General features: G+C 41.8%; 1 protein-coding gene across 1 annotated transcript in view; it reads left to right on the plus strand.

The window, feature by feature from the left end:
• Nucleotides 1–21,646, plus strand: part of HTR7 (5-hydroxytryptamine receptor 7) — a 158,232-nt gene extending 136,586 nt beyond the window's left edge. The window contains exon 3 of the mRNA XM_051823396.2: nucleotides 21,238–21,646. Coding sequence (XP_051679356.2) covers nucleotides 21,238–21,376 — 139 coding nt within the window. The 3' untranslated portion in view covers nucleotides 21,377–21,646. The remainder of the gene's footprint in view (nucleotides 1–21,237) is intronic.
• The last annotated feature ends 373 nt before the right edge of the window (nucleotides 21,647–22,019 follow it).

The raw sequence follows: 22,019 nt of genomic DNA on the forward strand, positions 1-22,019 counted from the left end.
AGGAGACACAAGTGTCTTTTAACAAGTTTTGGAAATGTTCTAAAATGGTCACATTCTAGTCAGAATTTACATATTCCTCAACAGTAATTCTCATTGATCTTTACACAGTGAGCATACGTTGGCTTGGCCTGAAAAGGTAGGCTTTAGGTAGGTGGTGGTGAATTCCTCTCAGGTTGGAGATTGCTTTCTTTAGAACATGACTGCTTGCAAACATCTTCAGAGAAATGGTATTGTCGCTAAAAAGAAGTTACTGAAAAAAGGATACTGATTAATTTTAAGAAGGACATTTCTGGAAATGGATAAGGGATGTATAGGTGAACAGCAAGGATTGCACAAGGTTGCTTCAGATGGCTAAGACAAAACAAACCCTATGTGTGCATCACCCAAGCCCAATGGTAAATAAGATGAAAAGATCTCTGGGGACACGCCTCAGACAAGTTTCAGCAGGTGTATCTCTCAAGTGTTTTGCAGGCTTTTTAGAGGCAATTTCTTCTAAAGACTATGGGGCTGCTGTTGTGGCACAGTTGGTTAAAGGCTCCACCTGTGATGCTGGTTCGAGTCCTAGTTGCTCCATTTCCAATCCAACTCTCTCCTAATGGCCTGGGGAAAGTACTGGAAGATGACCCAAGTGCATGGGCCTTTGCCACCCATGTGGGAGACATGAAAGAAGCTCATGTCTGCTGGTTTTGGCCTGGCTCAGCCCTGGCTGTTGTGGCCATCTGGGGAGGGAACCAGTTGATGGAAGATCAACATTTCCCTCTCCCCTGCCCCCTGTAACTCTGACTTTCACAATTATAAATACAGAGTGATCAAACTGGAAGACAGAGGAAGCATAATCAGTAGAAGGGTAACTGATTTCCTAAAGAAGAGAATAGAATAAATAGAGCGGAAAAAGTATTCAAATATATCATCCATGCATTCAAGGAATATTTATTGCATGCCTGTTATGTAATTCTAGACATAGAGGGAAAATTAATGAAAAAAATAAAGTAGAAGACAACTTTCCTGAACTAAATCAATGTGCAAAATTGCAGAAAAAAATTTTATCCTAGAAAGAAGAACAACCTTGTTTCAAAGTAATTGACATCAAGCTATATCTAGGCTAAATGACTGAATTTTAGGGAGAAAAATTCAATGATCAAAAAAAAAAGGAACTATAAACCATGAGAAATATATTTGGCTTCATTCTTCTTAATATCGCTAGGCAGAGCCTGAAGACAACAAGCAATTTCTGCTAATATCTAAGTAGCTTGGTCGTTCAAGTGAGAAGTTAAAAACAGCCATTCTAATCTTTCATTCATTGGCTCCATTCATTTTCTCTGAGAGCTAATCTTGAAAAACCTACCTGATGGTAAAATCCAGACATCAATCATGTCATAACATGTGGAGTACTGGCAGAACCCACAGAAACAGAGACCACCAGACAATGGGCAGCATGACTGTATAACAGAGCAGGGCAATATAAACCCTGGCAATGTAGAATAATTATTTAGCTAATAGAAAGTGGAACTTGAAGAAGGAATGATGTGGAAGGAAATATGGGTTAGTTTCCATATCTTTCAAAGCACCTATTATAACCAACCTTAAAATAGGTAATTAAAATTCACATGCAGTTTTATAAAACAAACCCATGTGTTTTTTTTTTTTTTGTGGTGAACTTTTCATAAACAAAATCTCTTATAAATGAATATTGATCTGAGATCTAGTAATGTTTCAATACCTTCTGGCAAATTAAGAGAAAATCTGTAGTGAAAACTTTCTTCTTGCTCAAGACCTAAGCTTTGCAGTGATTCTAGTATGTGAACATTGCATCAAGCCAAAATTTTCTTTGAAAATCTCCTAAGAAAGTATATGGTGGGAAATGACATGACATCAGCATATGAAAGAATTATCTGTATCCCTATGTTTATTGCAGCCCAATTCACAATACCAAAGATATGGAATCATATGTCCACCAACTAATGACTGGATAAAGAAATTATGGTATATACACACTATGGAATACTACTCAGCCATAAAAAAGAGTGAAGTCCTGTCTTTTGCAACAAAATGGATTCAACTGGAAACCATGATGCTTAGTGAAATGAGCCATTCCAAAAAGACAAACATCATATGTTTTCCATGATTTGTGATAACTAATATATGGAGTACAAAAAATTTAATATACGTAGGTAGGCAAAATTGTTTATACTCTTGAGGAGCAGTGGTTTTTTTACTTATTGCTGGTTGAATTCTTTATTTCAATGGAGGGTTGAACTGTGATTATAAAATAAACTGAAAGTATGTCATTGTAAAAATTAAAAGGAAAAATAACCGAAGAGGGAGGGTGGTGGTATTGGCTGGAGGGAGGATGGGGTAGGAAGTATCATTATACTCTTAAAATCTGTATATATGAATTACATGAAATTTGTTCACCTTATATAAATAAAAAATTTTAAAGAAAACAGGAAAGTATATGAAGAGCAGGGCCACTTTTACATAGTAAATTCAACACAGCCAATCCAGCCTCCAGCTTTGGAGGAGATCCTTGTTTCCTCACTGGAGAACTAGGTAAAGTGGTTAAGTTTATCCTTGGAGCCATATATGCAAAACATATCCTCTTTGTAAACACCCAAACTCAAATTCTGTGCAGTGAGGGGCTTACACTGTAAGAGGCGCATTGTCAGTGAAAGTGAATGAACAACAATAGATGGAAATCTCTCTCAAGATCATTGAGTGAGTAGCATGTGAATTGAATTGTCTCACTATGAGAGTATAAACTTTCATTTTCCCTCTCTGTCTCTCTGTGTGTATCTTCGTATAATGATTGTGCTATAGGGTTCCCTTCATGCTCCTTAGGGCCATTCTTTGGAGGAGAGAAAGGCTTCTGTATTGTTACTGGAAGTAAGGAAGCAGGAGCCATATGTCTCAAGTCTGTCTCTCCAACGGGGGGATGGGAAAAACTTCATAAATGAGATAGGAGAAAGCGCGTATGTGGAAGTGGCCCGCAAGACACATCTTGTCTGGAGAGGCTCGTCATCAGGCCAGGATGGCGTGGATGGACTTTTCATTCCAGATTTCCATGTTTCCGGTGCCTCTCACTTCCTACAGGGCTCAGCTCTGGTGTTGCTCTGGCTTCTCTGGTTCTGCCAGTAAGATTGTCTGTCTTCTGTGCGTGATTAGGATGTATGTGCCTAGTTCTCTGCTCTGGGCTTCCTTTGCACTTGAGTAGCCACACCCTCAAAGTAGGGACTAAAAAATGGTATGATCAGACCCAGATCCACTGTTAAGACACAAAAGAGGACACTTTCAAAGGAAGCATGACAAGAGACTTTTATACTGGGGGCAATAAAGAGAAAGTGGGTAAAAGGGCAGTCTAATGCCCGTTGTATATATGGATGTGAAATAAATGCTTAAATATTTTAATTAAGATAGCATGTAGCACAAGTTTAGTTTTGCAAAAGTCTGTTTATCCTTAGATTCTTCTATTTATCCATTCACACACACTTTACACATGTTTGTATCCACAGAGGGATTGATTGACTCGATTTGAAATGGAGTCTTTTAAGTGTTAATACTTATTTCCAGCAGGTGAAATTTGGGTACTTTCTAAAACCTCCTTTTAAAAACTTTATTGAGTACTGCTAGAATTGTTTAATGAGAATGTATAATTTTGTAAAGATAAGTCATTCTTTTCTACACCTCACACATAAAAGATGATAGAAAACGAATTCCTAGTGTGTTATGCCATTGTAGCTACAGGCAGACCTGCACAAATGCTGTATTTTGTGTTTCAACCATTAGGGAGCTGGCAAGCGCTGATGAGCCAGAGGAGTGGCTCCATCTTGGTCTTTCTTTCTCTGCACACGTGTAAGCGTCTCTCATCTCCTCTCTCACACACTGCTGCTACCTCTCCCGTCGGGCTGGTTATCATCTCCCACAGCCTCACCGTTGCTGTTCTTCTAGCTCCTCCAGCTGTGGTCGTGGATGGTGACCATCACACAGGGTCTGTCGACATCCTGATCCTTTGCTCTCCTTGTTTCCTTGTGCTCCACTTCCTCTTCGTATTAATGCTGCTTCTGTTTCTTCCTTGCTCTCCTTCTACTTCTCTCTGCTCTTTCTGGGGTGCTTTTCTTCTAAAGTGTTTTGATGCTATGGATAACTGTGTACTTCTAGGAGCTTAGGGAGCTTTTGTTTTCTTTCTTTCTTTCTTTCTTTCTTTCTTTCTTTCTTTCTTTCTTTCTTTCTTTCTTTTTCTTTCTTTCTTTTTTTTTTTTGACTTATTTGAAAGGCAGAGAGACAGAGAGAGATCTTCTATCAGCTGGTTGATTCTCCACATGTTCAGTTGAGGCTGGGCCAGGTTGAAGCCAGGGACTCAGAACTCCATCTGGGTCTCCCATGTGGGTGGCAGGGACCCACATACAAAGGCCATCATCTGTTGCATCCCAGAGTGTGCATTAGTAGGATGCTGGAATAGAAGCAGAGCTGAGGCTAGAACCCAGACAGCCCAATATGGGATGCGCATATCCCAGGAGACGTCTTGATTTCTGTGCTAAGATACTCAACCATACTGTTAATTTTTTAAGAAAATAATTATTTTATTTATTTGAAAGGCGGAAAGAGAGAGAGAGAGAGAGAGAGAGAGAGAATGAGAATATCTCTCAGCCTCTAGTTCACTCTCCAAATGGCTGAAAAGGCTGGAGTGGGGTGGGCCAGGCCAATGACAGGAGCCTGAACTCCATCTGGGTTTCCCACATGAGTGGCAGGGTACAAGTACTTAGGCCTTCTTCCACTGCTTTCCCAGGTGCATTAGCAGGGTGCTGGATTGGAAGCACAGCAGCTAGGACTCGCTCTGGCACCCATATGGGATGCCGTTGTTCCAGGCAGCGGCTTCAACCTGCGCCACATCACTGGCCCCTGTACTCTATTTTTAAAATTCATTATAAATTTAATTTTAATCTATTTTTCCCAGGAAATGCTAAAATAGTTGCTGTCCTCTTAAAAACACTCTCTGTCCTGGTTTCCAGGAAGAATTGAAAGCATCTTTGGTAGAAACTACAGGGGATACCCATGGTGAAGGATATCTGTGAGCTGGTCTAGTGCCCACTGATGACGCAGTGCTCAGTAAGTCCTTAATCTCATATATGCTCACCATGTGCAAGTACCAAGTGTCTTACAAAAATCATGGAAAATGTGCATTATTGCTTAATTCAATTTTTCCACGAACTTTGGAAACGGCCCCGTGGATTTGCAGAGGCATTACCATACTTCACTGAATTCTGCTTTCTGCATTTAATCAAGATCTCAGTATGCTGTTGACAGAATCCTCTTTTCTGTGTTTTTCCCAGGGGGCATGTTAACACATGTGTTCATGACAAACCCCACCTCCGCCCCACCATTCCTCTGTTCTGGCCCCTCCTTAGTGTTTGATTCCCAAGAAACCCCTGCAAGGAGGAACTTCCTCCACCCCCATCCCCCACCCCATTAGCTGCTGCTTTCATTACATTTGTGCAAGTAATAATGACAAGCAGATTTCCCGAAGTAGTTGTCAAACACCCTCAGCCCCTGTGCAGACACTGCCCAGGCTAAAGAGGACCAGATCTAAGAGAGATATTGTGGGGCTGCCACTGTGGCATAGTAGGCTAAGCCTCTCTATCTGTGACTTTGCCTCTCAAATAAATCAATGAAATCTTAAAAAATAAAAATAAAAAAGGAGTGATACAGTACTGTGGCTCTATTTCCCAAGTCTTTCTGCTTAGGTACCATTTAAAAGCAAGGAAAAGGCAACAGATAATTTCCATGCAAATAAACCCAATTAATTCCATGCTGAGCAGACAGGCCTCCAATCCCACTTCTGGCTCTGAATGTTTTCAGTGCAAAAGTAGTCACACGCCACATATGAAAGCCAAACTCTGGAAAATCAACCACAAGATTTGTGTTTGAATGATTTGGAGTCTGTTATTTATTCTAGCCTATTTAAAAATATTGCAACCGCTGATGTGCAATTGACCTAAACAACAAAAAGATGGGAATGGAAGGAGATAGTCTATTTTAGTTATTTTTCTTCTTGCCATTCTAAACATTTTGTACATGTGACTGCCAATTAGTGGAACATTCTGTTTTTGTCTAGAAATATTTTGCTTGCATTCTCATTACTGAAAGGAATTTCTGGGGATGACGGTCTAGGTGGATAGGTCTTGCAGCACTTTAAAGTCATTTTAGCCATCTGACCTCGATCAAAATTGCTGTTGTGAAACAATATTAATTCAATTATTAGTGTTATTTATTAATCTAATTAGTGTTTTACAGGCAATTTTGCCTTTTCCTCTTGCTGTTTTGGGATAGCTTCATCTTTGCAAAACTGTATCTTATCTATGTTATATACAGTTGTGTTTATCACGCTGTTTGCCAGACTTCTTGACTATAAGGATTGGGGTATTTCATTTCCCATGGAAAATTCTTAAACATTGTATCCATAAAATAGAATTTGTCCCTCATTGCCTCTTTTTTCTTGTACTTGAACTCTAAATAGATAAGTTTTAAAACTCCTGCTACCCTTCCTCGTTCGTTATTCTTTATTTTGTTATCTCTCTGTGCTGCATTCTGGCTAATTATTTCACATCATTAATTCTCTTTTTATATTCTCTAATTTGGTATTCAACCTGAATGATGAGTTTCTATGTTCTAGAAAGATTTTTCTTTTTGAATTCTTAAAACACAGCAGAAAAAAAACAAGCAATCCAATTAGAAGGCAGAAAAGATCTGGACAAACACCTCATCAAAGAAGTTGTATAGATGCCATTTAAATGTGAATGATCTGATCTGTCACTAAGGAATTGCAAATGAAAATAAGGAGATACAATTGCATGAAAATTAGGAGATATAATTAAAATAAGGAGATACAATTACAAGCTTGTTAGAATGGCTACAGTGAAAACAGTGACAATACCAAATGCGGGCAATGACTTGGGACAACAGAAGCTTTTATTCATTGCTGGTGGGGATACAAAATGGCACACCTACTTTGCAGGAGTTTGGTGGTTTCTTATAAAATGAAACATATCCTAACCCTATCATTCAGAAATCACACTCCTTGGCATTTACCCAAACTAGTTGAAAACACACATCCACACAAAAACCCTGCACGCAAATGATTATAATAGCCTAAGTTATTGCCAAAACTCAGACACAAGCAATGTGTCCATTAATAGATGAATGGATAGACCAATTGTGTAATCATTCGATGTAATAGTGCTCAATGATAAGGAGAAATAAGCAATCAAGACATGAAGAGATGGGAGGAACCTTAGTACACAGCACTAAGTGTAAGAAGCCACTTTGAAAAGATTACCCGCTGTATAATTTCAACTCCATGACATCTGGGGCAAGGCAAAGTTAGAAATGGAGTCTCAGTGGTTGCTGTGGGGTCAGGAGAGGAGGCAAAGAGGTCACCACGCAGGCCCCTCGATGTCTTACTTTTTGTGGCGCCTCAAACTAGGTCCTGTTCGGACATATTATAGAAACTTAGTAAGAATTTATTTTGGTGCAAATGCATTTTGAAATCCATGCATAGCTTTTTTTTAATAATCTGCATTTCCATGAAGTGTTTGATGACCTCACACATGTAGTAAAATATTAGTCAGTCTTAACAGGCAATCCTGTTATTTGTGACAGTATGGATGATCCTGAAGAGAAATCGATCGGAATGGAAAGAAATACACCAACGCTGTGTTCCTAGATACAGAAATGTGGTCCTTAGGACTCTGGGGCTTGGGGAAAGAGGAGATATTAGTCAAAGATGCAAAGTTGTTTTGTTATAATATAAGTAAGTTCTGGATATCTGCTGCACAGCACAGGGACCATAGAGTTGATCATAGCTGCAGTGGTGCACCAGAGAGCTGGACTGGAAGAGGAGCAACCGGGACAGAATCTGGCGCTACATGTGATCACCGCATGTGATCTCTCTGGTAGGAGGCTGCAATAAAAGCAGAGCCTGGACTTGAACACTCTGATGCTGGATGCAGGTGTTTCAAGCTGTGTCTCATTTGCTGTTCCAACTACCTGCCCCAGCATCCTGCATTTATATAGAGACATTTTGAAGTGCATATGACTTGTAGAACTATTTATTTATTGAGGGATTTGGTCTTACAATTTTTTTTCTCCAAAAATTGTACAGCTTTCCACTTTTCAAATACTCTGTACTGAAATTCACTGAAAGTCTGAGAGTCATTGCCCAGAGCCCATAGGAAACATTTTTGGGTGTGAAACTTTAAATACAATAGAAGTCTAGATTTGTTTTCTCTTACAAAATCCACCACCAATGGGATGCTAGCAAGCACTGTGAATGCTTCAATAGTGGGATCTATGGATGGATTTGGGCCCAGATGGCAGGAGCATGAGAGGTGATTTCAAGGGGACTGATTAATTAAGGAGCATCAGAGCGGCATTATGCAGGTGGGAACCGGGAACAATCCGACCTTGAGAAAACAGACAAAATAAATTGAGGCAGTGCAAACTGACTATTATTCAAGAAAGCATGTTGCTAAATCTGTCTTCAATACACAGGGGTAATTCCAGAGGCCCATGATATTTTACTGTTTAATTCAATATAGCAAAAATACTTAGTGTCATTCATGACTGATTCACTTTTTATGTTTAGTTCTTAAAGACACTGCAACTTTATTGGTGTTACCACTAACACCCAACAAAAAAAAGTTGACAGGAAAATATGTTATTTAACTTTAAAAGGAACATAGCAGTCAGAAAAACATTGTGGAAGACTAGTAAGAATTGATTTACTGGAGGTAAAATTGCAGCAAAAAATCTTAAAAATTGTGATCCTCTTAATTTTGCAAAAATGAACTATAACTTCAACAAAAACCCAACTGAAAATGAAATATGTTATTAAAAATTGGTTTCCTATAGGTGTCTACCCTATGGAAAAACAGTAGAGTATGAAAAACCTATTTCACACAAAATGATTGAAAAGTTAGAAGATTGTGTGTCTAGGCTGGTGCCGTGGCTCACTTGGCTAATCCTCCGCCTGCGGTGCCAGCACCCTGGATTCTAGTCCTGGTTGGGGCGCCGGATTCTGTCCCTGTTGCTTCTCTTCCAGTCCAGCTCTCTGCTGTGGCCCAGGAAGGCAGTGGAGGATGGCCCAGGTGCTTGGGCCCTGCACCTGCATGGGAGACCAGCAAGAAGCACCTGGCTCCTGGCTTCAGATCGGCACAGCGCACTGGCCACAGCAGCCATTTGGGGAGTGAACCAACAGAAGGAAGACCTTTCTCTCTGTCTCTCTCACTAACTCTGCCTGTCAAAAAAAGAAGATTGTGTGTCTAATAATAAGGCAATGGTTTTATGATATAATCATATAGTAGTTACAGCATTAAAATGATGTTTATAAGCACTATAACAAATATTGATGCCCTAATGTTAGTTGAAATAAGAATATGAAATTATATATATATATAAAACTATAGCACATAAAGGGAAAATTAATGAAATATTTTAGTATATTCCCTATTCCACTGTTTTTATGTATGCTAATATTAATAAGGGCAGTATTTTTCTTTCAAAATTTCCAAGCCGTGATGACATGAAAATCAGTTTTGAAAAATTCACTTACATTCATTTCCTAATTAAAAACAAAATTACTCTAAATGTCAACCCCCTCCAAGAATCCTTGGATAGAGCTGACTTCATATTTAATTTTTCTTATTTTGTAAAATGTAACAGCATAAAGTTCATTCTGTTCTTATATTGGTATGGGACATATTGTTACCCCGAAGGAGACTAATTTTCTTTTAAATCACATGTGTTAATTTTTCATAGGATTAGATGAGGTTATGAATTTGGAAATTATTTTTAGAATAATATTGTATAAATCAAAGCTAATATTGTCTTTCACCTCTCTATTATGCATGGTAGAGGGTTGTGAGTACGAAAGATTCATGCTCTGTAGATGCTTATTAAAAGATGAATGAACTCCTAAGAACGAATAGTATTAGTCAAATGGTGGTTTTCATGACTGCTTGAAGCCTGGGTGACCTTAAGTGAAAATCCCATTACAAAGTTGTCTGTAGTGGAATTCATGGCTTTCCTCAAATCCAAATGTATGTCTGGTTTAAATAAAGTTCAAGAGAATCTCAAAAGTGGCTTGTACTGCAAAGAGGGCCCAAGAGACGGGATAGAGGGCAGTGTGGCAGGTGTGGGGGATGAGCTGTGCTCACCCAGGTCACCGATGGACAGGAGCGATGGGCTAGAGACTGAGAGTGTGGCTTCATATGGCCTCACTTCTTTTTTTTCTTTTTTTTTTTTTTCTTCGGCAGAGTTAGACAGTGAGAGAGAGAGACAGAGAGAAAGGTCTTCCTTCTGTTGGTTCACTCCCCAAATGGCTGCCATGGCCGGTGCTGCGCAGATCCGAAGCCAGGAGCCAGGTGCTTATTCCTGGCCTCCCACGTGGGTGCAGGGGCCTAAGCACTTGGGCCATCCTCCACTGCCTTCCCAGGCCGCAGCAGAGAGCTGGACTGGAAGAGGAGCAACTGGGACAGAATCTGGCACCCCAACTGGGACTAGAACCTGGTGCCCATATGCGATGCCAGTGCTGCAGGTAGAAGATTAACCAAGTGAGCCACGCTGCCAGCCCTGAGCCTCACTTCTTTAGTCATTTGCATTTGGTGATTCCTGGAAGAGCAAGATCCTCCTCCGTAGGTCACTTCACAAGGATGCCAGGACCATGCATGCCTGGAGAATTTTCCTGCTCACCAGCAGACTGCAGCCAAGAGCAAGCTGAGGGCCCTGTCTGCTGAGAAAGGAGCTGAGCGAGCTCCTAGAGAACGACATTGTGGTGGCTCTGTTGTTTAGGGTCCAGAACCTTTCTGCCTTGATGGGATTTCTCAAATGGTATGAAAACCGTGCCTGTTGCGTGAAGCCTAGAACTCGGCCTATTGGAAAACCTCAAATAGTGTAATGAGTAAAAGGAGATTTCCTTTGAGGCAGCAAAAGCGCAGTTTACAGCAAACGAAGCATTTGTTAGAGGAGCGATCCTTGTTCAGCAGAGGGGAAGTCACACTTCCCCTTGGTGTTGAAATCTGCCAGGCTGTGGAAATTCCTGTATATCCCAGGTTTCCCTGTATGACTGTTTCTTAGATGCCCTGGGGAAATGGGCTCTGGTTACAGAAATCACAGGTTGTGGCTGTGGCCACCTCGGATATCTTGCTGTGGCTCCGCCCTCCGCTTCCCCTCCTTTCTTCACCCAGCAGCTGCTTCCTGAACGCTTTCCCCAAGGCCATGTGACCACCTCCTCCACGCCTGTGCAGAAAGGAGTCACTGCATAGAGGGTGCACAGGGGAGGCCAGAAATGGCGGCTTTTAAAGCTCTCCTGTGAGGCCAGCTACTGGGTGCACCTGATCCTCCTTTCCGTGTAGCCACCGTCCACTGCTTCTTCACTCACTGTGGAGAGCCCGGGAGCATCGCTTTCTTACCTGGGACCGTAGGCCCCCAAACCCTAAAAGGCCTCTAGATCTCCATGCTTCCCCACTCTCCAACTAGGATGACTGAGAATAGTCCTTCCCAGAAGGGAAAAGGCCAGAGGAATAAGGTTTTCTCTAAAGGATCCTAAGTAAATCAGGAGTCTGCAGGTTAACAATATACCCGTTCCTAATTCAGCCTGTTCAATTTTTGATGACACTGGTATGGAATAACAGGTCCCACCCAGGATGGGCTGCCCCTGTCCTGGCCTGCCCTTTCTACACTCCCTTCTGCAGGGTAGGCAGAAGAGAGAATCAGAATGCCACTGAGGCCTCTCTCTCTCACACTGGCTCCTCCACCTCTGAAACTCCTGGACACACACACGGACACAGGGACACATTGCTTGGCCATGCATTCCTGCCCAAGAACAGGACATCATCAATCCAAACGCAGGGAAGGAAAACTTCTCTATTGACAAATACTCTGTAGAAACGTGGAGCTGCTGGGAGATCTGTCCAAGTCACACTCCTAAAAACACCTTGGCTTTGGATAGACCAGATTGCTTCAGAATTTGCATTTCGGTCTTCCCCAGGGTTGTGGGTGGGAATTACATAACCAGAGGACCCACTCAAGTGTCTTTTCACAGAACTAAGCCACAGTCATCCTTCAAAGCAAACCAGAGTTTCCACCCTTGCAGAGAGTTTGCTTGCAATGTTTTCGGCTAGTCTCAGCAGACATCAAACTGCATAATAAAGTTAAGGTAATTAAATCAGTTTATAACTCAGGTAGAGAGAGAAAAACCAGTGAAACAGATTATAGAGGCTCAAAATAGACCTGTATATGTTTTGGAATTTGACACGCAAGATAGTATTTGAAATCAGTTGGACAAAAACTGAATTAGTAAGAAATATTCAGACAACTGAAAATCTGGGAAGAATAGATAACTGGATCCTTACTATATGTCTTGCACCAAAATAAATTCCAAACAATTAAAACAGTCATTTCTTGAAGAATTAGCTAATAAATGTACTAGAAGAAAATAACAGTGATTAAAAAGTAATTCTGGAGTGGGTAAGCCCTTGGTACCTGACCTAGCACTCAGAAGTTATCAATCACAAGGTTGATGAATTATGCTACATTAAAATATGTAAAATTTCAGTGTTATAATAATTCTGTACATCAAGTAATAAAAGTCAGAGGAGAAATATGAAAATGTATGATAAAGACACAGTCATTACATTTACATGCATACTTACAAATTAAGAATAAAAGAGTAATGCAAAAGAAAATAAGTAAAGCATATGAATAGGTCATTCATAGAGTAAATAAGTTGCCACGTATGTGTTTGTACATGTGTAAAAATAGGGCATTACAAATCCATACTTAGGATATGTAATGAGTAGATATATTTCCAATTTTATTCATACTTAAAGAAAAGTGAATTTCAACCATGAAGTACAGTGTTTACCTATGTGGGGATACTGAGTGTTGGCAAGGATGTGGGAAGGCAAACACTCTACTAGCTGGCCTTTCTTTGAGAGCAATCTGACATTCTGCATCCACATTTACAGTGGGCCTATTTTTAGTCCAAGGATTCCACTTCTAAGATGCACTTGTAGAGGTTCACAGAACATGTGTACAAGTCAGTTCAGTGCAGCCTGGGTTGTAATGCCGCAACTGTAAATCATCTAATGCTCCCTTTGGAGAAGACTCATTAATTCACGTTCTGCCCAAACAATGTTTAGTCCTTGAAAGAAAATGAATAAGGTCTGAGTGCACTGATATGGAAAAAATGTCCAAATACACTGAGTTAAAAAAGCAGGTGACAAAATGGTATGCTTTGTGTGATTCCCATTTGAATTTTTTTAAAAAAGCATTATATATAGATGCTGTTGCATGTGTATAAATCATTTTCCCATAGATTTAGAATAAGCTGTTCAGTGTGGTTACCTGTGGCAAGGGCACGTGGTAGGACTCAGGTGAGAGGGAGAGAAATTTTGCCTGCCATCACATACCCTTCTGCATGATCAAAGATGTTACTGTTAGTACATAGATGTTTACAGTAAACATATTCAATATTTGGGCCCAGTTGGGCCAGGACAGCATATTAGTGCTGGAGAAGCAGGCACTCACATTTTTTTCTGGAGGTAGAGGGAGCCAGGTGGGGTAAGGAGCGCTTGTGACCCCTCCAGGATGCTGACCCCATTTCTCCTTCCCTCCCACCACCCCAGGGAAGATGGAGTCACCAAGCACCTTTCTGCATATTTCCTTCCTTGCTCCAGGAGGGAAGGGACCAGCGTCTCGCCACATCACATCTTCTAACTGCCTCTCCCTGCATCTTTGGACATGCCTGATCCTCCCAACTTCCTCTTCTCGCCCACCTTTCCTTGCTCTTCAGCAGTGCAAACAGTGCGCCTGGCACATCCCCCCTCTCTCCACTCTGGGAAGTCAGCTCTGCCCTGGTTTTGGAACCAGCCTGTCATTATGCCCCAGGACTTCCCTTCCCTTAGGGAAATGGATGGTTTCTTATAGAATAGCCGCTGTAACCCAGAAGACTCAGCCAAAGCTTTCTACATTAGGCTTCCCACGTGGCAGTTCCGAAACAGTAGGAAACTTCCCATGTCTAGTTGCTAAAATGCTCTTGTACATTAGAAACCATTAAAGGTGCTTCATGCAGCACTTGAATTGCTTGGGGAGTGTTAAGGAAGAGCATAGAGTCTGTTCATAGCCTGCATTTGTTAGCACCGGGAGAGAAGTACTGCCAGAGGAAACTCTGGACTTTGACAACTCTTGAGTGTTTCTCTTTTCTCTTTCTCTTCTCTGGGAAGCCAGGCATTATCCTTTAGGCTGAGTTTTCTAACCACCGAGGGAGTTGGCAGCTGACTATTCTTTCAAGTTTATTTCCTTTTCTTCTATACCAGAAGCAGCATTTAGGCTCCAGTCAATGGTGTGGAAATGATAGGATTCTTATGACAGGATGGGAGGCTGAGGACCTGGAAAAGTTTCATTATTGATAAATCACTGCCCTGAGAGAGAAGCAGAAGGGCGCTCCGTGGGACTTGGCTGCTGGTGGAGGGGCTCACTGAGTTCCATTAGGCATGGAGGGCAGCTGCCCTTTGCCTGCAGGTTTTGTCCATCCGGGGATATGTCCTGACTCTCCTTGTGAACTCAGCTCCACAGCTCTACTAACTTTTATATAACGTACATGGACCCCAGAGGTTGGGAAAATGCTAGTGTGTGTGTTAGAGACAGAGAGAGAGAGATCTGGGAGCCAGGAAAAAAATTGGGGCTAGTTCTATTATTTATTCTTTGGGCCATTAAACAAGGCTCCTGGATTCAGATAGCTGGGCCAGAAGGGATCCAGTTATACCTAATCCGTCAGTCCCTTTTAGTATGCTGCTATGAACACCTACATGTTCATACATAGGGTATATGTGTGTGAGAGAGAAAAGGAGAGAGAAAGATACTCTGAGAAAGACAGAAAGGTTTGAGCAAACTGATTCATACAAAGGACCTTTTGCCATACATTTGTCAGGCAAGAGCTTATCCGTTAATTAAAACATACACTAGTTTCTGATAAAGTTACGGTTCATAGTTATTTTTGAAATCAGAATATTCTCCAAACCATCTCATTAATATGGTATTGTTGAAAACAATAGAATGCTAGGGCCAAGGAATTCAGAATGTGTGTCCCGCAGCTAGGCCTATCCTCCTGCCCTCCATGGAGAATTCTGTAGGAAGGTAGACTCTGTGAAACATACTGAGTATAAAGTGACAAAGCTACATGTTTGACAGTTGGCTTTGGACTTGAGGTCCCAGTTCATAGAACTCTGGTGAAGCCTAGTGGACTGTATGAAAATAATTCTTATTTTCTGCCAGGTAGCCAATCCATCAGGTCTCCCAGCTGTAGGGGAGTGGAGCTGCAGGGCGGGGGAGAGGGAGACCACATGAAAGGATGTAGTTGTTTCCAATCCAAGGACTAAGATGTCCTAGCTTGCAACTGGAGCCAGGACCTCAGGCTTGGTTGTGACAGAGAAGAGAGGGGGCAGAGCGGTGCAAAAAAGAAGGGTTGGACCAACTCACCCCTCACTCCTGCAGCACTGCCATCTCCCGTGCATTCCACTGCACCAGGACCCCAACCCAGGAGTGAAAATGGCCCCAAGGGTGCTGTGGAGTCTGACAGACTAATTCCAATACTCACTCCTGTTTCCACAGTGTTGTGAGCGTGGGGTGTGCATGGGAGGGAGTAAAAGGAGGCTCTAGAACTTTTCCTCTTAAGGCTTCCAGGAGATCTTTGGAATCACCTAATTCAATTCACACATTTTGCAGATGGGGATATTTATCTAAATGAAGTAATTCTACCAGCACAGCCAGGATTAGAGCCAAGGTCTTTGACCTGGAAATTCTTCCAGTCACTCTAAATCACTTGCATATGTGAAAGCTGCAGAGGTAACTGCAACTCTTAGGACATAAAAGAATGTGTTGGGAAACATGCTGCACAGGTTTATCCTCCGGTCTGGAACACATTTAATAAAAAATACATGTCCACAAATGGATATGATATCTCATAATTTTATATTCCTGACATTCATTGTACAATATGTGAATTATGTGTTAAAAAGGACTTTTTTTTCTGAACATGTCATACAGTCATAAACATCATAGTGAACAATTGTTATTAGAATAGAGATACTGATAGGTATTAAGTTTGGACTTGATGTCCAGGCGCATTGAAGTATGTAGGACACCAAACTGTATTAAACGTGGTGGCTTTGAAAGCTTATGATTGCCTTTCCACAAATCTCTGTCCTCATTTAGTAAGCCCTTGGAGGTGGGTAAGATAGGATCTCCCCAATATAAAGACTGTTCTGCAGAGTAATTTCATAAAAATAGACCTAGTGTCACCCAATTATTTCCACTCTTATCTGAAAAGCAAGTGAAGGTCCGTAGCTTTCCCTCGGCAGCTGGTCACAGCGGGTAGCATTGGAATTGTTGTAGTTCTTTATTTGTTTCTGATCATGAAACGTAGTTATGACAACATCTAGAAAAGGTTTGAGAAGAGCTATAAGCTGGGAGAAGTTGGAGAGTGAGTAAGGAAATAACCACACGAAACAAGTTGATGTGAAATTGGACCACAATACAAACAACAAAATCCTTATAAATGAAAACTCTGGAATTGCAGAGGTCAGTTAGAACCAGTTGATCTCCAGAGAGATCTCATTTGTTTCTCAGTTGACAGAGGATTCTGAATGCATCTTTTTCTGCTTGTTGGTATGGATAGAGTGCCTGTGAAGCGGCCCTCCTATATGACAGTATCTGATACTGCATACTAATCATAAACTTTGATCCTGTACTAATATTTGTTCCATCTATCAGGCTCAAGATTTTACCATCTGATGTGGACAGTAAGGATTGTAATGTAAGAAATCTTAGACTTAGAATCCAGAATTCAGGGTTTACATTCTGAACTATCAGCACTTCTTAGATAAAGGACCTGGGGGAAGTTATCCCTTTTGTGCTACAGTTTTCCTAATTAGCATCTGTTTTAACCACCTCACAGAGGAGGTGTGATGATTAAATGGGAGAACATATAAAGGTATTAAACACAGAACTTGGCATGTGTTAAGGTCCATAAATGCTGGTAGTTGAATATCCTAGTTTCTGAAGCATTGACTGGATTTAAAAACATTAGCCCGATTTCTCTTCTTTCTGCCTTGAGTCCAGCAGTATCCTTATCTTGGAACCATATTACTGGTGATAACCATGATCATTTTGGGATAATTAAATGTTTTTATAACCAACATGTGTCTTGTGTTTTATAGCTCGTATTACCCAATAAACACAAATACTTTTGTGACAAAGTCAGATTCCCTTAATACAGGCAACAGAATTCTTTAATGATACCAAGATAATCAGAGAGGTTCCTCCTTGTGTTGTACTCAGAGTAACACTTTAGGTGGCTGTCTTCAGGGCATGGAACAGTCTAGGGCTCTTTTCACTGAACTTGTTAGGGAATACAGCTTGAAATTCATTTAAATGAGGACCCTGTGGCCTGAAAGTAAGTTAAGCATTTCTTTCATTTGGTGAAATGTATTCTTATTATGAGGGCAAGACTTCCTAATGCCACTGTGATGAGATACTCTCCAGCCAAGCCCCTGTGGCAAGTCACTAGAGGATATCACAGTTCTTCTTTGAGAGGTTCAGTGACCTGAAGGGACACAGATAGAATTTTTGAAGGAAAAAATTGGTTTCTGTCTAATGTGTTTTTAGTGATAAAAGCAAAGATTTAAAAACTTTACATGGAGAATGAGTCTCAGAATGAGTGTTCAGCAAGTTCCCGCTCCATATTTTCTGTGCATTTATTAGGCAAATCTCATAGTCCAGGCAGTGTGCTAGCCCTTTTGATAAATTACCTAATTTTATTCTTATAATAACTCTGGTATGCATTATTACTTGATTTTAAAGTTGGGAAAGCTGAGGTTATAGGAGGTTTGAAATGCTGTTTACAAGAGATAGAGTTCTGGTTTAAACATTGGTGTGATCCCAAAGACCAAGTTCTTCATCACTGATATTGTACTAGCACATTCCCTGTGAGCTTGGAGTATGTGTCTTGGGTAGATGCTGGCCTTTCCCTTCAAACTGTCACCAAAGTTTGATATTGTAGTTCACGAGACATGGGGCAACTAAGATAAGCCTTGGTGTGTAAATGTGAACAAAGATTTCCCTTCCTGCTATATTTTAGGCTACAAATTCTCCAGAAGGAGTCCTCGAATAAATTTGGATTAAAAAGTTGTAATTGGTTCCCTCAAACTAGAAAGGGAAGCAGACTGAAAGTGAATGTTTTTGTTCCAACACATTCATTCTCTAGTTTCACTTCTAGACACCTGTGACGTGGATCAACTAAGATCATACAGGTGAGCAAAATAAGCCAAACTCTCCTTATAATCTAGTCTGTATTCTATACCCTGAAAGCTCCATATTCATCCTGAATTCTCGGAGGGGAGTGGAGTTTGCTAGTTTGAAATTCTGAAGTAGAGATGGTTCAATGACTTGATTGCTTTTGTAGCCTACGGTGAAATTTTCTCTTTGTTCCTTGAGTCCAAATAAATGTCAGGAATACTGAGACAGCCTTGAAACTGACACGTTTCTATCAACAAATCCACACTCGTTGGATACAGAGGAATAAAATCGCCTCAGATATCACTCTCCAGTTATGCCGCTCTGCTTACACTGTTTGTGAACTCCGCTGGCGCTTTTGTTTTTCATTGGTTTCTTAAAGTGTCATCCATATAAGTACAAGTGGGAGTCATTAACTACGAGTACTGTTCACTTCTGTCTTGGAAGGTCAGAGAGATGTGTCCCAAGATTCTCTGCTGGATAAATATGAAAAGTGTGAGTTTTTCTTAATTGCTAGATGTTTACGGGAGGGTATCAGAATCAATCAGTTACTTTCTTCCTCTTCCCCACAGCAACAAATCAGAGAATTTCTGAAATATGTCCTCTGCAGAAACCCTCAAGCCAGGAACTAATTGTTCTTTCACCTTTGAGGCCAGGAAGAGCAAGACAGCACAAAGCTGCCCCTGGAGGAAGCTATGAGATGGCAGTTGAGCATGGGTGTTGGAGCTGAATGGCTACTTTCAAACACCTGGCCCTGCCTTTAGCTAGCAATGCGACCTTGGCAGTTACTTAAACTCTGTGTGCTTCAACTTTCCAACCTGTACAAACAGGATGATAGGAATAATACCTACCTCATAGTTTCCCCCTGAAGACTAAGTGATTTAAGACATGTAAATCTTTCAGAAAACTTCCTGGAATACTGTAAATGTTAAATCAAAGTTGGATACTGTTGAGCATGCATCCATGGTGCAGTGTGTGCTTCTGATCTTCCTGAATTTTATCTTCAGTGCATCCTCCCAGACAAATATGTGTAGGTCCCTACAGAGAACTGGGTATTTATGATTAGTCTGAAAATTCCGTGACTTGCTCCATTCTGTAACGCTTCTGTACATTGTCTGTGAGAGGCTCCCAGATGGGGGGTGGGAGAAGAGAGGAGAAATGGTGTGTGCTGCTCCCCCCTTCCATCATGACATGGACCATTGCTTTGAAAGCTAGGGAGCCTCAATTCTTGATTAAAATAGCCTCATTGTTTGGCAGAGGAATTTAGGAACTGAAACAGAAGCAAAATTGTTAGGAAACTGGCGCAGTTTTATCTATGGTGTGATCTACACCCTGATTTACATCCTATGCCCTAGCCCCTGCCGCCATTGCTGAAAGCCAGGTGGCCACATGGCCCAACCTCTGTAGTCAAGCTCCACCCCCATCCTAATGGGATTCGCTGCTCCTGCTTCCCTGCCCGCTCTCCGGCAAAGTTCTAAAAGGACCTGTTCCTGAACACGTGGCTCTCTTGGCTCTTCTCTCTTGGCTCTCTCTTGGCTACTCTCTGTCTCTCTCTCTTACAGTCTCCTCTCTTTTTCCCTCTTCACCCCTTCCCTCCTGTCTACTGAGTTTTTGCTCTGGTGTTTGGTGTGTTTTGTGATGGCTAACAAAAAGAGCTATAGATTTTCCTTGTTGTACATCGTGGGACCTGAGGCTATTTGTTGCCTTGAAGTTGCCTGGGATTTTAAATACAGCAAATCTGATTTGAGAATTCACAAGACACCTGGTAAGGGAAGCAGTGATAAGTGTATTTTGTTATGCATTTCTGTTAGGCCGTCATAAAACACACCAAACACCATAGCAAGGAAAAGGGTTTATTGGGAAAAGCCAGCAGACCAGAGGGAAGGGGCAAAGAGGGAAAAGGAGAGTAAGAGAGAAAGAGGAGAAAGGAGAGGAGGGAGGGGAGTGAAAAAGGAGAAGAGGAGGCTAAAGAGAGTGAGCAGGAGAGAGCAAGGAGAGAAGAGAGAGCAGACAGAAGAGAGACGAGAGGAGGAGAGGAGAGCAGAGGAGAGGAGCCAAGAGAGCCACGTGTTCAGGAACAGGTCCTTTTAGAACTTTGATGGAGGGCGGGCAGGGAAGCAGGAGCAGCGAATCCCATTAGGATGGGGATGGAGCTTGGCACAGGTAGTTGGGCCATGTGGCCACCTGGCTTTCAGCAGTGGCTGTGGAACCAGGGCATAGGATGTAAATCATAGTGTAGATCGTACCATAGATAAAACTGCACCAGTTTCCTAACATATTTTAAAAGCTACTTCTCTTTCTAAATTGTGCCTTTCAGTGTCCCAAGGGCAAAGCCCCAGTAAGGAATCAGCTTTGTTAAGCTCAGTCTGACTGGAAATGGTCGCCTGCTGTAGCTAGGAACCTCTTGGCCAAGGGGAGGATGCCTATTTGACCAAGCCCACAACTCGGCTCCTTAATAAGTCTTTTATTTGGGAGATGATAATTTCTAGAATGACTGTTTTGGGGGAAATTCTTGGGTACTACAACCATCTGCGGGTTATTTTTTGTTCTGATGCAGCAAGAGAAGTTGGAAGCACTGCAGATAACACAGTCCACATGAGCAGACAGCAGTTCTCTTTACTCGCAGTGAGGCTGTTTAGTGAGAACTGGCCTCAATTTAATTTTGTCAGCAGGAGGACACACCATGTGTTATAATATACAAACTGCAAATAGCTAGGACGGAGGGCCTCGCCTAAGGCAAGGGATTTTTTTTTTTTTTTTGAGAAAGTTAAATCATTTCCTGAGCCAAGGTTGAATTAATGGAAACAAACTTTGGTCACCAAAGGTATTATTCTTTATGCAAGAACATTACCTTTTCAGACAGAATATCTGTTTTTACTTTAACTCTTGCAGGTTTGCAGGTGGATGGAGCCCTGTAACAGAAGATGGATTTACAAGAGAAAAACAGGCCAGTTTATTCAGCCATGCAGTGCACAAGATGGGAGAGACATCTAAATGTAAGGCAACTCAAGGCAGTGGCCTAAAACTCTGATATGGGAACTTCTACATGGAGCAATACATTTTAGAGGAGTGATAGGGAAGAGAAGAGCTATTTTAGGCCTGCAGGGTGGGAGACTGTGAGAAGGGAACTAGAAGGGCAAATGAATAGTAGATAGGGCCAGTGTGCAAATTCCTCTGTGTCCTCTGTGCTGATAAGAACTGTCTCCAGGAAAGGAGAATTTCTAGCCTGCCCTCAGGTGGAAAGGCAGGCAGGACAAGAGCCCCTCCCATCCTTTGTCCTCTGTTTGCTGCTGCTCTGTTGCCTGTAACTCAAAAGTAAGTCTGAGGCCGGCTCACTAGGCTAATCCTCCGCCTAGCGGCGCCAGCACACCGGGTTCTAGTCCGGGTCGGGGCGCCGGATTCTGTCCCGGTTGCCCCTCTTCCAGGCCAGCTCTCTGCTGTGGCCAGGGAGTGCAGTGGAGGATGGCCCAGGTGCTTGGGCCCTGCACCCCATGGGAGACCAGGAAAAGCACCTGGCTCCTGGCTCCTGCCATCAGATGAGCGCGGTGCGCCGGCCGCAGCGCGCCGGCCGCGGCAGCCATTGGAGGGTGAACCAACGGCAAAGGAAGACCTTTCTCTCTGTCTCTCTCTCTCACTGTCAAAAAAAAAAAAAAAAAAAAAAAAAGTAAGTCTGT

Source organism: Oryctolagus cuniculus, chromosome 15 (genome assembly GCF_964237555.1).
Source record: "Oryctolagus cuniculus chromosome 15, mOryCun1.1, whole genome shotgun sequence".
NCBI lineage: Eukaryota > Metazoa > Chordata > Mammalia > Lagomorpha > Leporidae > Oryctolagus > Oryctolagus cuniculus.